General features: G+C 43.8%; 1 protein-coding gene and 1 non-coding gene across 2 annotated transcripts in view; both read left to right on the top strand.

The window, feature by feature from the left end:
- The first annotated feature begins 1,511 nt into the window (after positions 1–1,511).
- Positions 1,512–19,065, top strand: part of LOC131282611 (neuronal acetylcholine receptor subunit alpha-7-like) — a 57,774-nt gene continuing 40,220 nt past the window's right edge. Inside the window, exon 1 of the mRNA XM_058312117.1 lies at positions 1,512–1,662. Within this exon, the coding sequence (XP_058168100.1) occupies positions 1,512–1,662 (151 nt within the window). The remainder of the gene's footprint in view (positions 1,663–19,065) is intronic.
- Positions 4,074–4,145, top strand: Trnap-agg (transfer RNA proline (anticodon AGG)). The gene has a single exon. It is a non-coding gene; the product is annotated as a tRNA-Pro (tRNA).

Below are 19,065 nucleotides of genomic sequence, written 5' to 3'. Positions count from 1 at the left end.
AGCTCGGGAAGGGTCGCGAGTTCCGGGGACGCTGTTTCGAAATTTCCCACCATTCAACCGACGCTACAGGGCTAAACCTATCCCAACGCAGTGAATTGAGTTGGCACGCGAGGAACCGGCAGGCGATATCGGTCCGGTGAAACTGTCATTTCCTTCCGCCATTCGACCACTAATGCAGCACCGAAGCAGAAACTCAATCAAGTTTATAATCGCATTCGCATAGTGTTAATACTGTTTAAAATAATAATATTAGTCATACTAAAAATACCGATGCAAGCATCAAACCATTTAATACTACTAAAAACAATATTAATATGAATATATCAAGCTAAACGTAAAACATAAGGACACGGTGTAAAAACAAAACAGTACGTTTTCTCTTCCCTCCGCAACCACAACACAGAACGGTGAACAGATCTCGAACTCGCGCGAACGCAAACTGCGTGGTTAAGTGTCGTAATAACCCGCCGGTCGCCGTGAAACACTAGTGAAACCAAAGGATATAGCAACGCATGACACTAAAGGACGGCAAATCGAACCGAAAATTAGAAGAAAAACTCCCATCGTAAACTAATCGTAAGCACCGCGCCGGAACGATGCAGCGTGCGTTATAATCGTTACATACACCAACACGTTGCATACATTTAGGCGTTCGTTCGAAAGAGGCGATCTTTCTTCGAACTTCCTAGAGAGAGAGAGCGCGCTGTAGCCTACACACCAATTGCAGCCAGGTGCCGTGCTTATGTTCGAACCCTGCACAAGGTACCCCTCGAAGAATGTTCGTGCCACAAGTGACCGACTGCAGCATACAGGGAAGGGATTGAGCAGTACCAGTGGGGGGGCTGGGCCGATCGAACATGGTAACCCGAAACCGTGCCGGATACGTACATTTGGTAGATAGAGTGCGCCCGGAAGCAACGCCGGCAAATGAAGCCCAGTGAGCAGGCAATCGTTCTGCTACCAGTTGCGGGCCGGAAACGATTCCGCTAGTGCGGAAAGCAATCGAACGTTTTCGGACGGCAAAGGCGAAAATCGGAAGCGAACTCCGGACGCCGACAACCTGCCGTGGCACGCGCATCGCGTGCCTCCAGGACCGGGCCAGGAATTAAGGACCAAAACCTCCCCCTCCCTCTAGCCACGGGGAGGGGCGTGAAGAGAGAATTGAACAGACAAGACTTCTTATACCGCACCGGAAAGGATAATTGAAGCAACACAGGCCACGTCTGGTGCGTCTTTGTTTTGCTGCGGACTCGACAGGGGCAGCGACGCAGAGCGCAGCGCCAACATCCAGGGGACCAAGCGGCAGTGACATAAGCTACTCCCCTCTTCCCTCTGCCCCGCACGGCGGCATACCCTGACGTTGCGTCCGCCAACCGTCAGTTTGGAGGACGGACGTTGTGCGGAATACCTGATCCGCCCCGACGGTTGCCTGACGTGCCGACGTACCGCGCGGACGCGTCGTTACGGCGGTGGCTTCCCGGACAGTGATCTAGCGTGCCAGTGCGACCCAAATGAAGAAGATACTGATCATCGTGATCAAGATGATCAAAATGATATCGAAAATCATTATGCTCAATCGGTATCATAACTTTCAGTGCTACAAACAGTTAAGGATATACAAGTGGATCATCGTGCTGATGCTGATAGCGAATTCATCGATTTGTGAGTATACTGTTGACAAACTTGTTGTTCTACTCTGCATGCTTTTTGTGACCTCACTGTGACCTTCTCATGTACATACATCATACTAAAGGCTTCAAAACCTGCAGAATTAAAGAAATGGTTAAAGAACGTTCTTTGAATGATAAGAACACATCATAATTGTGGAAAAGTAGCTAGAGTCGATTAAAACAATGATCTAGATCTATAATCTGAAACTTAAAAATTTAATCTACTTTTTATACCTCTGAAAACAGTCATAACTGAGGCTAAATATATAGAAGTTTGCATGTCAAATATTCCAATTATATTAAAGTTGGGTTATGACCAAATTTTGTGAAGACTTCAGCCACAACAAGATGTCTATCAAATGCTACATCAGCTTTGTAAGGTTCGACTGTATTGATCGTCTTCTTTTGAACATCTTCTTCAAAGTGGCTCCTTTATCTGCCAAGCGAATCACTGCAGTAAATCCCCTATTTGAAAAAAAAAATAACAACAAAATTCTCGCCTTCCATGCTCCACACAACTTTGTTTGCCAGTGTTGGTGCTATCAGTAAAGTGTCGGTTTCAACGGCACTGCCTCATTTGAAGCTTACACTAGGCCAGCTGTGAACTCTTGATATAGTTATTCAGTACACCGCCGTTCCTTCCGAAGACAGTTCGCGAGTCGCTTGGTTCTGGTTACCTAAACATGTGGAAGGGAGCGCTAGTAGTTGGCGCCGTTTGCCTTGTTGCAATCGCTAGTTGCGCCGAGATTCGAGTGAAACGTCAATTTTTCGCGCCCGCTGAAGAGTGCACTATTTCACCGGAAGAGATTGAGGAAATCGTGCAGCTGACCAAACAAATCGAAGGTCGCAAGGGGTCTCGCAAACGGCCTGCAAATCCGGGCAATGCAGTGGACGAAGGAACTGACGAGTGCAGCCAGTTGTTGCGAGGGCTAAAAGGTTCGATCCACGACGTACTGAAACGGTTCGGCAGCATGCAGAAGTCGTCCGTCTCGCAGAGCACATACGAGCTGATGAAGGCCCAGCAAGAGCAGGAACTTTCGGACATGCTGCGTCGGGTGGACAACCTGGAGCGGGATGTCGAGCAGCGGTTCCGGGCGGAGATCGAACGGCTGCGCAACAGTTTGCAGGAGTTGCGACGGCGGCTGAACGAAAACCTGCGTCTGCTCGAGCAGGAGCGGCTGGCGGGCCGTCGGGCTCAGGAGGCCCTGTGCGTGAGCTACATTCAGGGAGGCAATGTGGAGCTGGCCGTACAAACCTTCCGAGCGTTGAACGGGAGCTATGAGGCGGCAAGGCTCACCAACGACACCTACCAGGGCGATGGGGATATGGTGCAGCCTTTGGTGGAATTCTTCGAAGCGCTGAGGGAGGACGGACAGCGTTTCCTGCTAATATCTGGCCTGGAGGAACTGTTCAAACAGGCAGATCGCAATAACCAGCTGAACCGGGAGCGCTGTCGAACTATCTTTCACTCGTTGGTCGGACTGGAAACCTTTTACACGGAACCTAAAGACATTCACCGTGTTCAAGCGTTACGCGTTACGCTCATAGACAGGTTGAATGCGTTCATTGGCTAATATATTAAACTTCCAGCACATATTGTGAGTCAAGTAAAACACGCAAACATGATAAACTAGGTACCATCATCATACAGTTAGGCGTTCTGTTATCCTCAATAACATTTTACATTTGTTGCTGGGAAAGCGCAAATTATTACTCCTAATTGTTCCATAAGTTCCCAGCGAATGCTGGGTTAGTAAAACTGAATTAACCAGTGGCTATTTATAGCAGATGAAGTGAGACGAAACTAGTTTTAATATACAACATTAAATCAAACACACTTCAAACAAGCATTTAACTTTGAAAACCGTATCTTGATTCGGCTTTCTTTCTCGCCGACACTGTGTTTTTAGTTTCTCGTTCGAACAACACTCGCAGCTTCCTTCTTGCCTTTATTCGTTTCCTTCGTTTGCAAAAAAGTACCTTTTTCTACAGCATCAAATTTCTCCAAACAAGTTCGAGCGAGCGGTGAGCATCGCGTTTGTATGCTCTCTCCAACATACATTCTCTCTCTCCCCCACACTACACGCACACACTCACATGTGCACACATGCTCTTATGCTCGTCATTGTCATTGGAAGCGTTAACCAACCGACCGAGAAAACACATTGTTCGCTTTGTCCAACAACAGCGCTCGAGAGCGTATGCCCGTGAGCATATTTATCGATGCATTTTATGTGTTCCGTTTTTTTTTTCCCCGCAGCTCAACTGTCGCATTCGGTGGGGCTGATAAGGGCGCGTGAGTGTTGGCGCAACAGCCTGCAACGGACCATAGTAGCAAGCAGCACTGCTATCTGGTTGCGGAGAGTTATTTTTATTGCGTGTGAGATGCCGCCTCTCTCAACGGGCTCGTTGGTCTAGGGGTATGATTTTCGCTTAGGGTGCGAGAGGTCCCGGGTTCAAATCCCGGACGAGCCCACCTGCGTGAAGCCATTCTTTTTTGCCTCTACTTCTACTTTTCCTCTACCACCGCATCAACCTCACGCATGGCAACCCCTTTTTACCGTACTATCGGACAGTACCTATTTGCCTACTCGTGTTGGTACATTGGGCCACTACAAAAGCCTCTTCAAAAGACCTTCTTTCCACCGTCTTGAACAAATTGGAGAGTTTACTGTATGTGCCTTTTTGGGGGTTTAGATCTGAAGAGTAGGCACTAGTAGGATATTCGGCTGCTTACGTCAACCGCATGCCCGAATATTTTCCGCCTGACTTGATGCGCACTATGTAGGAGCTCGTGGCAATCGGGACCACGTAATAACCAGCTTTTTTCCAGCAGCTCTTCTTATCTCAATCCTCATCATGAAGTGCCCTCCAAACTCAGGCACCGGCGGGGTGAGTGGTGCTACCAAATAGTACGCATTCCACGCTTACCAAAAAGCAGGCACCAACAGGCGAGGTCGAGGTTCTGGCGGCTCAATGTGTTCCCGAAAGCAGACAGCAGGGTGTACATTAAACGAATTCATTACTTATTCATACGGCTCCATAGTACCAGTGTAATAATACTCATGTGGTAAGCCGTCCGGTTCTTGCTCTCGTTCTCCCAGGAACCTCCCTGATTATGGCCGGGCGCATGTCATCGGGGCGAAAAGCCAAACAAAAAAAAAAAAACAAAACAAAACAAAAAGGAAATCTGGATACCCTTGCGGTAACTTCCCCACCTTTGCCGACGCTCACTGAATATGACGGGCTTAAATTATTAACGTCCTACCGGGATTGCACGGTGCTACTGAGGCAGCCAGCTCCGGACGACGACAACGGCGCAAAGGTGCCGGTGTAACACGATGTACCCGACAGTTTTTGGCAACAATCTGGCTAGGTCACAACTAAGGTGCAGGCACAGCCCCGCCCCGACCCGCGCGATTTGATGCCAGCGGCGTGGAGTGGATAATAAATATGAAGCAAATGCAACGCCCAGGGCAACCATTATGGCGGCTAAATGGCGCTGGCAGCGGCAAAGTCTGGACTGTCAGGGGGACGGGGAGGGGGATGGATGAAGGCAGATTGAAGTTGATGTGGTGCGGTGCGCACAGCTCAGCCCTCGGGGTTGGTTGAGGTTTGTTTATTTGCGGACGATTTGCTCCAATCTGCTAAAAATACGCAACTAGGTGTTCACGACGAGCCACGGACACCGTCGGAGGGCGGACGGGTTTGGGGCAGCGTTCTACCGTGTCTTTCGTTTCGTGCGAACTTTCTGGAACACTGCCAGGGGAAACTATGCCCGGCGAGCTACCGATGCCTCATGGAAGACTTTTGCTGCCCCAGAACGATCGGAATGTTGCTTTCTTGGCTCAGCCTCGGGTTCAGGATCATCGGGTAAGGTTTCCCACATACCAGCAAGCGCACGGGCCACCCTTCGGCAAAGGTCCACCCCGAAAGGGGCAGCAACAGGGCGCAGGGACGAAGGGAAAAATGAAACAGTACCGCATTCCCTTCGCAATGCCTGTTGCTGAATTCCACAGGCCACACACCGAACAGACACTAGGATGCCAACGAAAAGGCAGATGATGATGATGATGATGACGACGATGGCGATGACGGTGGCTAGATGGATGGGATGTTTGAAGGGTCATCGATGGCAAAAAGCGAACATCCGGGGCATGGCTGTTCGAAACGATGGTGCATGCCCCTGGTGTGGAAGGGATTTTCTCGGCGTGCCCTTTGTTCGTCTGCATCGTTCACCGACCGAAACACGGCCAAACGGGGGCGGTGGAGTGGAAGTGGATTTATGAGAGTTTTCAACGTGACCAGTTGAGCCTTCCCCGAGCCTGTCTTAGGCGATGAAGCTAATCGAACCGTTCGAGAGCCAATGAGTTATTTATACCGGGGCCGGAGAAGCATTGTATCTCGAGGTCGGTCGTTAGAGTCTCGTGGGATGAAGTTCTTCCTTGCTGGAAGGAGGATCTTGTGCCCGGAATGGCCCAGATACCTCTTAAGACCGGCCCTTATTGATGTGGTTCTTTACCGTAGATGACACTCTCGATGTATAGAGGCCATAGAGGACAATAAAGCACTTATATTTCGATTTGGCTAAAGGTTTGTATTTCTCAGTTCCTTCGTACGACAGGCACAGTACTAGGTGAGGGAAGCAAACAAGAGCAAGACAAGAGTCACATTACTTCTGAATTCAACTCATCCTACAGATGAAGTGATAATGAAACGTTCGTCACCTTAGGACAACGCGAACAGATGGGTTTTCGATTTTCAACTACGTCAACTAATGCTGGTAACTTACACCAACTGCTTAAGAATGCTCTAAAGTCAAAGGCGCAAAAAGAACTCTTAAAGTCAGGTGTCCTAGAGGTAAGAAGTGCACATCTCGTGTCGAGTGTGTCTACTCGGGCCTGGAAAGTTAAGGAATTGGGGGGGTCCAATTTGGAAGTGCAGCAAACCAAACATGGGGAATACACATTTCTCCTGATGAGGGTGCACTTTGTGTAATTGATGTCAAATATCACCAACAAAGTACTCTTGCACGGGGCTACCAAATCTTGAAATCGGTAGTAAAAGTTGCACTACACACTATGTCGTTACCTTGTGGCTTACTCGTGTGGGCACACGCCACCGTGAGTTCCGCCTCTATCCCAACACAAGCGTGCAACTTTGTGTCACTGATTATTGTTGCCAGTTTAAGCGGGTTGGACGTTGCTACGTTGCTTGGGGTATACAAAGACGCAAAACGCCCTTATTGCAGAACAACTTTGGCTACCGTCAAAAGAAACCCAGTTTGGGCAAACATACAGTTTTTTTTATCCTATATTATGCAGCTGCTGACGTTTCCCAAAGCAGTCGACAAACATCTTTGAAGTTGTAACAATTTGGAGCAATTTGCCGGCGTCTTTTCCGCAAAACCGAAAGTTACTTCTATGTTGTGGGTTATAGGCAAAAAAATAATAAAATACAATTGAATTGAATTATTTTGTAAACTTAATAATAGCCCACAAGGTAGAATATCAGTAAAAAAGATCTTAAAACATATTTTGGTTACTACAAGTGCAACCAAAACTTAAAGTAAAGAAATTATTCAATACCTTGGGTAAATCAAAAGGAAAATCAGCAACAATTGTGAGTATTTGAAACGTTAAGCAGTAAGCTCTTTGTACTTTCAGAACAGTTCAAGTTTGTTTACATAAAGATATTCCTTTTTTTCTATGTTAAGTTACGATATATTACATATTTCTTAAATGTATTCCTTCCTAAAAAAACACTTAAAACACTTAAAATGTATTGATTGTATTTAAATTTAAAATTCCCAAAGATACCCAACAGTTACGTCTCTAAAAAAGAATGTATTTAAAGCATGTATTTCATGTCTCATAAATACTTTTTTATTTAAAAAAGAAATTATTGAATGAATCTTCCAATGAAAGTGCATATTTTCAATCAGATATATTAATTCATTCTCTAAAAAAAAAGATGGAATTCATATAATAATAAACATCTTCATTGAGGCGAATTAGTTTAAAACGTTTAACTAATGTTTTAATGCCTGCACCTGAACATTCCAAAACTAATTGATCATGTGACCAACGCATTTTCCCAGCAGTATATTTCAGTTATGTAGTATTGAAAAATGCTATTTTTAACACCCGAAAGAATAAGAATAACATTAACGTGTTCATTTGTCACACTCGCACTCCCCTGTGCGCTGACACGCTGTCCATTTTGTTCTTGATAGTTTAATTTGTACCTATCTCTGTCCACAGGCCGTTAGGTACGGTTCAGTACCGGGCCGTCCCAGAAAAGGCCGTCATTAACCTGCCGCAAGGCAGCAAACGTACGCACGCCAGCATGGTAGTGCTCCTTAATTAGCCAAAAGTCCCGGGACTTTGACATTCGCCGTCTCCGCCCTGCTCGGCCCAGTGCATCCCGGTGCGTTAGGAAAGCCTGGAAGCTTGAGGGCCAGGGCTCGGCTCTGCCGTAGTGTGTGTCAGTTAGTCGGCCCGCGGCCAAAGGAAACTTGAAAGTGGAGCATGAAGCGAAGCGTGGACAAATAAATTTTCCGTTCCACTTGCGAACGAAGCGAGCGTGGAAAACGGCCTGTACCGGGGCTGGGAGTGGGGCACGGAGGACGGTTGGGACGGACGACCTGGTTGGGCCTGGTTCGAAATAACTTTCCCGGGAGCAGTTTTATCAGTACGTTCTATTCCTCCCGGGCGACATTCGTTACGCAAAGGCTGGGGTGACGGGAGCTAGTTTCGGGAGGACATGACACGTTTTCATTTTATGGCAATGCCAGGAAATACGCTCGAAGGACCGAAGTACAGCTACGGCCAATGTGTTGTGGGTAAACTTCTTACACAAGCAGTTAAAAATATTAAAAGTTATTACGGAGCTTTTCAGCTAATGCCAAACAATTATTTCAACCACGGATAAACACTGATCCTTAAAATGTCTATATTAATTTTATTAAATTTAACTAACGATGCTTGAAAGCTTTTTGAAATGTGTCGAGTGTCCGTCCAATTAAATTACTATTTTAATATAAAGTAGGTTTATGGTAGTGGACTTCTTTTTAAACCCTATTTCCTACGTTCTTTGCTCTAAGTACTTAAATCATATAAACTATCCGTAAAATAGAACAACAACAACCAACCCCCCCCCCCCCCCCCCCCCCCCCCCCAACATTACCGTTCCATAATCGATGGCGACGATTTATGTCGAACGGAGGTCAGTGGGCGACGTGCTTTTGCGGACGGAAAATTTATCGAACAATTACCACCAAGTGCCACATTTATCTGACCTGCAGCGAAGCGCATCAGACATATGAGTCGGGAGTGGCCCCGGTAACCCTCCACGTTTTGCTAGGTGGCTTTGACCACGTTTGCATACACACACACACACATTCGTACTCAACCCATCACGTGCGCCGTTCTAAGTTTGTGCCCGAGCGTTCACAGTTTCCATTCCGACGCTTTCCACTCCGACTTCTCCGTCGTTCTGCTGTGACAAATCCCGACGAGTGCCGGTTCTCCTGCTGGTTAGCACACTTCGGTCCCATTTCGCCATTGTGTTGCCGCGCACTAAGTGTACTCATTAAAATAATTAAAACATAAACAAACACATTTTCTCCGCTGCTACCGCCCGTGGATGCGGGTAAGCGTGTGTGTGTGTGTGTGTGTGTGTGTGTGTGTCGGAGCGGAGACGCCAGTGCGGAGAACGCGGACCAACCTTTCGGTTTGCCAATTAATTTGCACTGGCCACCAGGTACCTAGCGATGGCAAACCTGCCAGCAGCTTGCCACAAAGCGTAGGCTTGGGGTTTGTCCGTCCGGTAGCAACCCCTTAATGCGCACCGTTTATCTGCAAACCCCGGGTCCGTGTGGCCGGCAGCGCAAACTGCAGCACCGTGGCTGTTTAAAAATTTAAGCTCACTCGCCGGAATAATGAAGTCGGTCCGGGGCGAGAGTTGCGATCATTTCGGGTAAAAGAATCCAGCGAGATCTACTCAAATCCTTGCAGAGAAACCTCAAAGTTAATCAAAGAGGAAGCTTACCGAAGGACACATTATTAGATAGGAAAATTTCATCCAGCTAAACGCCATTCGAAAACATATGAACGTGAGAAGTTTTCTTATGCGATATTGCTCTTATCTTGTTTTAACTGTACTTTAATTTCAACTCTTTTATCTAAACCGGCCTCTTCACACTTTACCCAGGGCTATCATTTGTACCAACAGCACTGATATTTAAACTGATGCGAAACCACATCAAGTAAATGCATGAAATATGTATTTTATAAATCAATTTTAATTGCAAGTAAGCAAAACACAAGATTCCATAACAAAGTAAAACACCTCTTGAAGCAACAACAATATAAAAAGTATGATGCAGTGTATGTTATTCAAAAATCACAAACACATAATGCATTAAAAAATATGTAAAACTCAGATAATTAAAATTTAAAGTTGTAACGGGAGTCAAAAATATTGGATTCTTTCAATTTTATTAAGCATTGTTTGATTATTTATATGATATTTTCATTAAGCATTGTTTAATTTAATTTTAATTTCATGAATGCTGGTAATCTATACTTTCTTCCCTTAAGATGGTTTAAATAATTAAACTATTAAATTTTAGGACCTGAAACTCCATATACTCCTTGCGCTTGCGTAAATTTTCATAGTCATAAACCTGAACTTATGTCGGTAAAGTGGAACAAGCGTGCTTCAACTACCATGCGAGTAAAATTAATTTAAAAGCATCCCCCATTCTGGCCCACCGGAACTTTCGGATCAGTTCCGTCCGGGCTACTGTATCCCTCGTCCCCGTTGGGCTCCACTGCTTTCTCGGTGCCCACCGTTTCAAAGGAAAAGAGGAGTCCGTTTTGCAAAGGGGAAAAAGCGATACAAAACCAATCTAACAAAAGCTACTGTGAGCGTAGAAGCTGCACTGCACTGTTCGCTACTAAGAATTGTTTTTTTTTTTGGTTTTGTTTTATCTCATTTCTGCATCGCTGTGAAGTTTTCTTTTTTCATCCCATGATGGTCTCTATATCCACAAGGAAACAGGCCCCGCGGCCCTGAGATCGGTAGGCAGCAGCATCGTCCAAGGACGTGGATTCATTGCAACTGCAGCAACTGGATGCAGCTGCAGTTCCGTACTCGGTGCGCTGGCTAACTAATGAAAGCTTTAACGTGCACTCCGGCCATATCTGGGACATCGGCTTGGGGAACGGGAAAACCGGTGCGAGAGAGAAGAGGAAGAAGATCTAAAAAGACGCGTGAAAGAAAAGTAGACAATCATAAAACGTAACAAACGAATAATAAAACTATGCCGCACGGGAGTGGAAATTTTTTGCGATATGAGTGCGTTTAGCTTAGGTTTCTTATTTTTTTTGTACTCTTCTTCTTGTGTACCCGTTCGTCCTTCACTGGCAAGGTTTTCCTCCGAAGGCGAAGCGTACAAATACAAACTGCAGCCTAGGATAAATCGTTGCAGCAGTAGAATCGGTACAATACGACACACGCTTACGCTCCTGGAGGAAAGTAATAAAAAAAAGAGGGGAAGGAAAACCCAACAAACGATCGGTGGCCTCCGTAGATGGGAATCATATCCACCCCCGTGGCCGGTTGAAAAAAGGGTACGAGGCAGCCGAAGCGGGTGGGGCAGCACATTTTCCTTTGTCTTTCTGCCACCGTTTGGCGAGCAGAGGCGCATCCTTGGCGTCCTTTCCCCTTGCGAGGTCCTTTGTCTCGATGCATCTTCGCTGCTCGGTGTCATTCGGTCGGGGAAAATACGATTCCACCTGGGCGGCACCAGTTGGGAATGATTCAATTTCACGGGAAAGCGCCATATGTGTTAGGGGGTCTTAGCTTAATAGCGTCCGATTGTGTGCAAAAGCAAATAAAACCGAGACGCTAGCTAGCTGAACCAAGGACGGTTCCTCAAAAGCCTAGCAAAAATGTTGGCCGAGGCAGGTTTCATTCAGTGGAAAATGCTCTGCTTTAATTAAAGTTGAACTCACGCACCTTAAGGTACTCCCTTTCGCATTTAATCTCACGTTTGGTTGCTCCAACGGTCGACTCGGTGAAAAGGACCAAAGAAGTAGTCCGTCATCAAACGATGAAGAATTCATTCACCTGACAGACACAGAAACACGCATTCATACACTAGGGAGGGGTCGATTCCCCGGGCAGTCGGCAATTAATCGTCCATTCTTCTCCGGCTGCTCCCCGAGGGCTGGTTTGTGGTGGAAACCCTTAAAGCTACCCGAGTCCACGTCCCCGGCCCGGTTTCGTCGATTGCGTGCAATTAATTGCATCATACGCTCTATTTATTCATTTGCCTCATCATAATTGATACGTATACATACACACACACACTAACACACCCAGGGACGCGGTCGAACTGTTGCGTGCTGCATGGATTCCTTTTTGCGGGCGGCTTTTCCCTGTCGGTTGCCAGCCTTGCCCGACCGAGACTGCTAATGTGCACCCTACATCGACATTCATGGGCAGTCACTAATCGTGTAAAAATGATAATCGATCCACTCCATTGGATTCGCCGTAGCCTTCCAGTCCCGATATGTGTCCGAGTGTACGAGGGTGTGCCGTGTTCCGCGTTCGGAGGTAAGCGCTACGGTGAAGTGGTTTTATGGGCCACCAAGGATCTGGTAGACTCGGATTTCAACTACACACCGGGAGGAGAAACGGGCACCTACTGCAGGAGAGATGATAAAGTTAAACGAGTAAGATTGCACTCCCTCCCCGGAGGGTGGTAGGTAACAATTGAAACATGATTGCGCACAGAGATATACTAACGGCTGGCTTGGTAGCGTTACTCAAATTAATGGGTAATTTGACCATTGCATAGTCCCGATTTCCAGCTCGTAAAAGCAATAGTTGGTTTTAAACCAATTGACCAGTAACTAATTGATTGCTGCGGGAACTTTTCGAGGTATGTTTCATAAATCTATTATCTTCAAGTGTACTTCAGCAGAGTTTATCTATTGAAAGCGTTTTCTTAGGATGTATCAATTTTGATTTTAAAACAATAGTCCACCGTATCTGTTTTTCATTTCGGATATTTTTAATTTTATAATAGTGTTCGGTTACACAAAACATGTTAAACACACACACAAAATGTGCAAATTTACTCAAATAGTTAAATCGGAATCTTATCTCAAATATGATCAAAGCTTTGGGAACAATCCGGTACGATTTTTGTTGCAGAAAAGTTATTCATTTTGAGTTACATGCTTGATTACATTTTTGAATAATTTTAAAGATTCAGAATAGACCAACTATTATAAAATAAACCATTAGCGAGAACTTTACAAAGGTGCTCGTAAAAAATTATAAAAATAAAATATACAAATTCCTTTATGAAAAATGTTTACTCAAATATCTAAGCAAATGTAAAATCGTTTTCTTCTTCTTTGGTGTCATGCCCCGTAAATGTAATATCAACGTAGTTTTGATTAAGCAAAGAAGTAGCTGATTCATGGCAGATAAATATGAAATAAGATGAACAATGGTACTATCAACACGTGTTGTAAATATTGATTATTTGATCAATCAATCGAATCCGATTATACATAGAACAACATAACAATAATCTAGTTTGTTTCTTTTTTTTTTATATACACTGGGCCCAAAGTTAATCCGGACGCTCAAAAAATGAGCATGCGTCCGACTTTGTGGTCGATTTTAGAGTACTTAGAATTGATAACAATGATTTTTGTTCATTGCATCTTCTTGGTGCACCTTCCTACGAAGTACTTGCAAAAAGAACGGTGAAAAAAATCGTACCAAAGCGGCGCAATAAACAATAGAGTGGAAAAAGTCAGAATTTTGACGGCCAATCGCAAAGTCGGACAGTTATATTTCATCGTATTTTTGTTAGCTAAAGTGGTGTGTAAGTTAGTTTCGACACTTGATATTTGTTATTATCGATGCAGACGACTCTTGGGCATCGTTAGAAGCACTCGGATGATTCGATTTATTATATTATTGAAGTTTATATTGAAATATACGTCACACTACTTGGTTGGAACGAAACATCATCATTTATCCATCATAACGATGGAAAAAGATTTCAAAACATATGAAATTAGACTTACATGAGCAAACTAACAGATTCAGACAACATTAAAAAGTATAAAACTTCAAAAAGTATTGTAAAATCACCAAAGAACTGCTCTTTGCAGCACACAATTCGGGAAAGGGGAGGAAGAACCAATCGATTCAACTGCCAACTCTTTCATCAACTGCCGTAGATCGAAAAGAAACTTTACTAAAAGTGTTTGTTAAGTGCTCTAACTATTTGGAACTATTTACACTGGGATGGGCTGCATGCCAGAACCCCGGGAAATAAATCATTAATATCGGAGAAAAATTTAAAACTACGATTCTGTTGCTAGAACTGATGTCGATAAATAAAATGATTTTAGGAACAAATTATATCATTCTACATCGAAAAGATAGTTAAAGTTAAACAATCATGATATTTTGTGAAAGTCCTGTTTACAGTTGACACAAAAATTCGCAATTTTTTCTCAGATAGATGGCGACACATATGGCGCGTTCGAGGGAAAGGGTTTAACCAAAACTGTCCGAGTTGTTGAAGGTTCCTTAATAATAAGAGAGTGGGTAAAAGAGTAAATGAGGCCCCGGCCGCCATGTTTTCGATCGTGGCTACACCTCTTGTGGACGTTTAAACTGAATGTATGCAATCCTTATACTTAAAATAGTTTTGAGCGTTACTTAGCGTTTTTTTTCGTTTGACGCGTTTTTTCGACCATGCGTTTTTCGACCGTCGCGCCCGCCACAGCTCAAACCAAACATGCGATGGAAACACTCTCTATCTGAATCGTTTTCAGCAAAACATCGAGAGCAAAATCACTACAGCATAACACAAAACCTCTGTGTCTTGAACGATAAAGTTTTCATCTTCACTTAAGCACAAGTTTTAATGTATTTTAGAAAAAACTTTTGTAAACAAAACCTCCTCACGCACGGATGAACAAGTTAAGCAACCCGTAGACGTTGCGAACTTGTACGCGCGAACAATTTGACAACCTGGCATTGCCTATGTAAAGGAAAGGAAAGGAAGATTTCCTCTTATATCTTCCTTTCCTTTCCTTTACATAGGCAATGCATGGTTGTCAAATTGTTCGCGCGTACAAGTTCGCAACGTCTACGGGTTGCTTTAGAGCTGCATTGACAGCTTGCTTTGATTTCCTTTGTAAAGGTAGGGTAATGTAAGCCAGTTTCATCAAAGTGATATTTTTTCAAGACACTGACAGGGCCAAGGTATGTAGATCGTTGCAAGGTAACCTAATTTTAAAATCAACATGTTTTGTTATCAAAATAGATAAAAAATGCTTTTATTGCACCTTTAGTGCTTAATAAAACTGTTTGCTTTATTTTTGTTCATCGGTCATATGGTGATTCTTTTATCATCGAAAAATAGATACGTCAGCTGTCCCAACCTTGGTTATTTGATGCAAATATCAATTTCAGGCAAGGCACAAGGTATATATAATGGTTCAAGGTAACTCTATTATAAAATCAATTGTTTTCGTGATCAATGTGTTCTAAAAATGTCAGGATTTTTAGTGTTGCAAACTATAAACTGTAGAAACATGGTTTTCATGGGCACTTTATGATAACATCAGTAATTTGGTTATCCATTAGTGGGCCCAAGGTGTGTATAGAGTTGTAAGGTATCTTTGTGAAAGTACGTTTTTTGTTTTCAAAAAGATAGGATACGTTCCGTAAAAAAATGTTCATGCGAAAAACAATCAGCAGAAACACGATCACTATCGGTTTTTCTTTCTATTTGATGTAAATATAATGAGCAGCTGAAACAAATTTTGTGAAAACCCAAGGTGTACACAGCATATCAAATAGAGATAATGGAATATTACCATGGATTTTCGAGAAATGGAATGCATAAGCTATAAAGATTGTTAGATTCGAAGAGAGACAGCATTGCAAGGTGACTGAATTTTTCGTCATAATTTTGACATCTTGAAGCAAAAATTGTAACACCTTTGACGGGGGCTGGAGACAAGGTGTATATATTGGAAAGTGAAGTCGTCCAAAGTAAAATGACATTTCATGACTTGACGTAACACTGCTGATGGTATTGTTGTGAGTTTTGAGGGAGTATTGGAGAAGGAGAGAGAGAGAGAGAGAGAGAGAGAGAGAGAGAGAGAGAGAGAGAGAAAGAGAGAAAAAGATAGAGAGATCAAAAGGGGGGGGGGAGCGTGTGAGATAGAGAGAGAGAGAGAGAGTGAGAGGGGGGAGGTGTGCGAGAGAGAGAAAGAGAAGTGCGCATTAGGAATTTGGGGGCAACGTGGTCAGTTTATTGGAACGCGCATCTACATGCATCCGTAAAACGAACAAGGCGGGATAAGGGAGATACATCCTTCCGAGAAACACAGAAGATGGGGGATAGCATGCGGCACAGGGTTCCGGCCTTCGAGCTGATGCTGCGCCTTTGACGAATTTTCACATATCCAGAAGGATCCTGCACGATAGTACGGAGAGACACGGTTGTACACCGGACGTATTCGTTTTTCTGTTAGCGCAGGTACCGAGTCATCAATGGGAGCTCTTTACTTCTCTCAATTTTTGTCTCCCTTTTCGGAGAGGGTTTTATTCAATGACCGATACAATGTGGCAATCGCATCGCAATCATGTGGATTATCATGCGTAGCAGGAGTTAAAAACCCGGCACTTTAAAAAGTAGAGTTGCAATGTGTTGGAACTCGGCTTGGCAATGAAGAACCTCCTGCTGAATTACCCGAATGGTTTGGTAAACGTGATTTCATTAGGAATCGGTGATAAATCAGTGCTTTTTCATTTATGTGGATAGGGGCTTCAGTTAAAGCAACACTCCTGTGCGCCAAAATCAGGCACTGGTCGAACAGGAAGAGGACCAAAATGTTTCGCATTTAATTTTTGATTCAGCAATTCGAATTTGTATTTTAATTTTAACCGCCATTTGACACAAAAGACCTTCTACAGAAAGAACTAGAAAATGTAACGCGGACGACATGAAACCTTCCATGGGGCGAAAGGGGATCCAGGAGTTACCGACGGGCCAGGTACCTGGCCTCCAAAAAACTAGTTTCAATATAAACTTCAATAATATAATAAATCGAATCATCCGAGTGCTTCTAACGATGCCCAAGAGTCGTCTGCATCGATAATAACAAATATCAAGTGTCGAAACTAACTTACACACCACTTTAGCTAACAAAAATACGATGAAATATAACTGTCCGACTTTGCGATTGGCCGTCAAAATTCTGACTTTTTCCACTCTATTGTTTATTGCGCCGCTTTGGTACGATTTTTTTCACCGTTCTTTTTGCAAGTACTTCGTAGGAAGGTGCACCAAGAAGATGCAATGAACAAAAATCATTGTTATCAATTCTAAGTACTCTAAAATCGACCACAAAGTCGGACGCATGCTCATTTTTTGAGCGTCCGGATTAACTTTGGGCCCAGTGTATATTTGGACGGCCAGGCCGTAATCTAGTTTGTTTCTGTAGTGGATAGAAATGTGAAAAAGTTTATTGTGTTACATGAACTTCAAACGATTTTACCTTTTCCTTAAGCGCAAGGGTTTCAATCGAGCTACTTAAAACCTTTGATAAAAATCCATTTACAATTTGCCTCACTCTACAATTGTTTTAGTTTGTTCTAAATTAGTTCATTTGATATGTTCTATTGAATGCTTTTCCATAACTATTAAGCTATCTAACAAAGTTGCTAGTAGGATTTTATTAATTGAATAATAATTTTCCATCACCAATGTTTTGCTTTTGAGCTATCGAGAACTTCCAGGAGTGCGACCAAAAGGATCATGTCTGTTGCGAACATATCTTCGCAACTACATCGTCGCTTGTAAACATATACAAATAGCATTGCCGAAACTATTCGCTGGCTCGAACTTGCGCTCCCGTCTGATTTATGGTGGTTTCTGGTGGTATGATTAATGCTGTACCGTCGGCGTCTGGCAGCGATAAAGCGGCCTGATTGAAGCGTCTGCAATCGAAAGCAATAACCAATAAATGTGAAACATTCAATTGGATTTCATGTCGATTTATTTTACCCCCTGCACACAAATGAATAGCACAGCGTGCGTTATGGTTCGTTCGCATTCGAGCAGAATGCGATTTTGAGAAGGTTTTGCTGGCATCTTGCAGCATCCGAAGAAACGCGCTCGGATCCAGTGACCTTTGGGTGTTTAATAACGAAATGAAACAGTACACCGCTTCTCGGTCCTGCCCTCTCTTTCTCTCGAGCAACGAGAACGAGTTGATGATGCTCAAATTCCTTTTAAAGGGTGCCCAAGAAACCTTCCACAGCCTATCGGCCGTAGAGTAGATGCTGCCCTTTGCTACCACATGCAGAACGAGCTCGGGAAGGAAGGGCACATTCCCAGCCATCGATCGTCGGTTGCATAACGTCCAGCAATTTTCCCAGCAGCTCAGCCGACCGATACAAAGCACGGAACCCATGTGCGGCTCGTTTTCCGAGCTTGTGGGTGAGTGTCTTTGTGTGTGTGTTTAACTTGTGCAGTTTAGACTTGTATTAAAATTAATGACATCAATCAATCATTGCCAGAACGTGGTCCTGTGGTTGTGGTGGTGGTGGTGGCGTGGCAACGGCAACCCGACCAACCGTGACCGAAATACTTCTGTGAGCGGCGTGACGTAACGCAAATCCTCAAAAGCGACTCTTTTTTGGGGAACTATCCCCAGGCATCCAGGAGTGGCAAGTCATGTGTGACGCTCGGCACGGATTCGTGCCTGAAGTTGACGAGAAGTACCCTATAAACATTGGGTCTCCCCCAATGACACACAGATTTGCTTTTCTGCTCGGTTTCACGACGTTCACAACGAAGCAAAAGCAGACTGGAGATGCTTCGTACTATAATAACATCTACGGGAGTTTTTTGGCCAAATATACCACCTTGCTCTAGAGTCCTGCTTCAGGATAATACACTTTTTTTATATCAATTGATAGCATAAGATATTTATATTCTTGCCGGAAGTTACCATACAGAAAATAAAAGCCCCTCAGAATAACTGATACACCCAAATCCGAATTCTTCTACTTATGCAAACTTCATTTTACCACTTCTTCAATCAGTTGTTTAGAGTCATTTTTCAGAATTTAGTCACTTCCTGCTATTAAACACTATTATTTGACAGCACTCACTCAACATTTTCTTCAATTTATTTGGCCACGGTACGAATTAAACATTTAAAGCTTGTGGAAAAAACTTGATCCAAGAAGTGAATATCATAATACCATAAAAGTTTAACACTTTGACTGCAGTTTTAGTACATTTTTAGTACAATCGTTTTTAACAAAA

This window comes from Anopheles ziemanni, chromosome 2 (genome assembly GCF_943734765.1).
Source record: "Anopheles ziemanni chromosome 2, idAnoZiCoDA_A2_x.2, whole genome shotgun sequence".
In the NCBI taxonomy this organism is placed as follows: domain Eukaryota; kingdom Metazoa; phylum Arthropoda; class Insecta; order Diptera; family Culicidae; genus Anopheles; species Anopheles ziemanni.
This window is presented reverse-complemented; position numbering and strand designations above follow the sequence as displayed.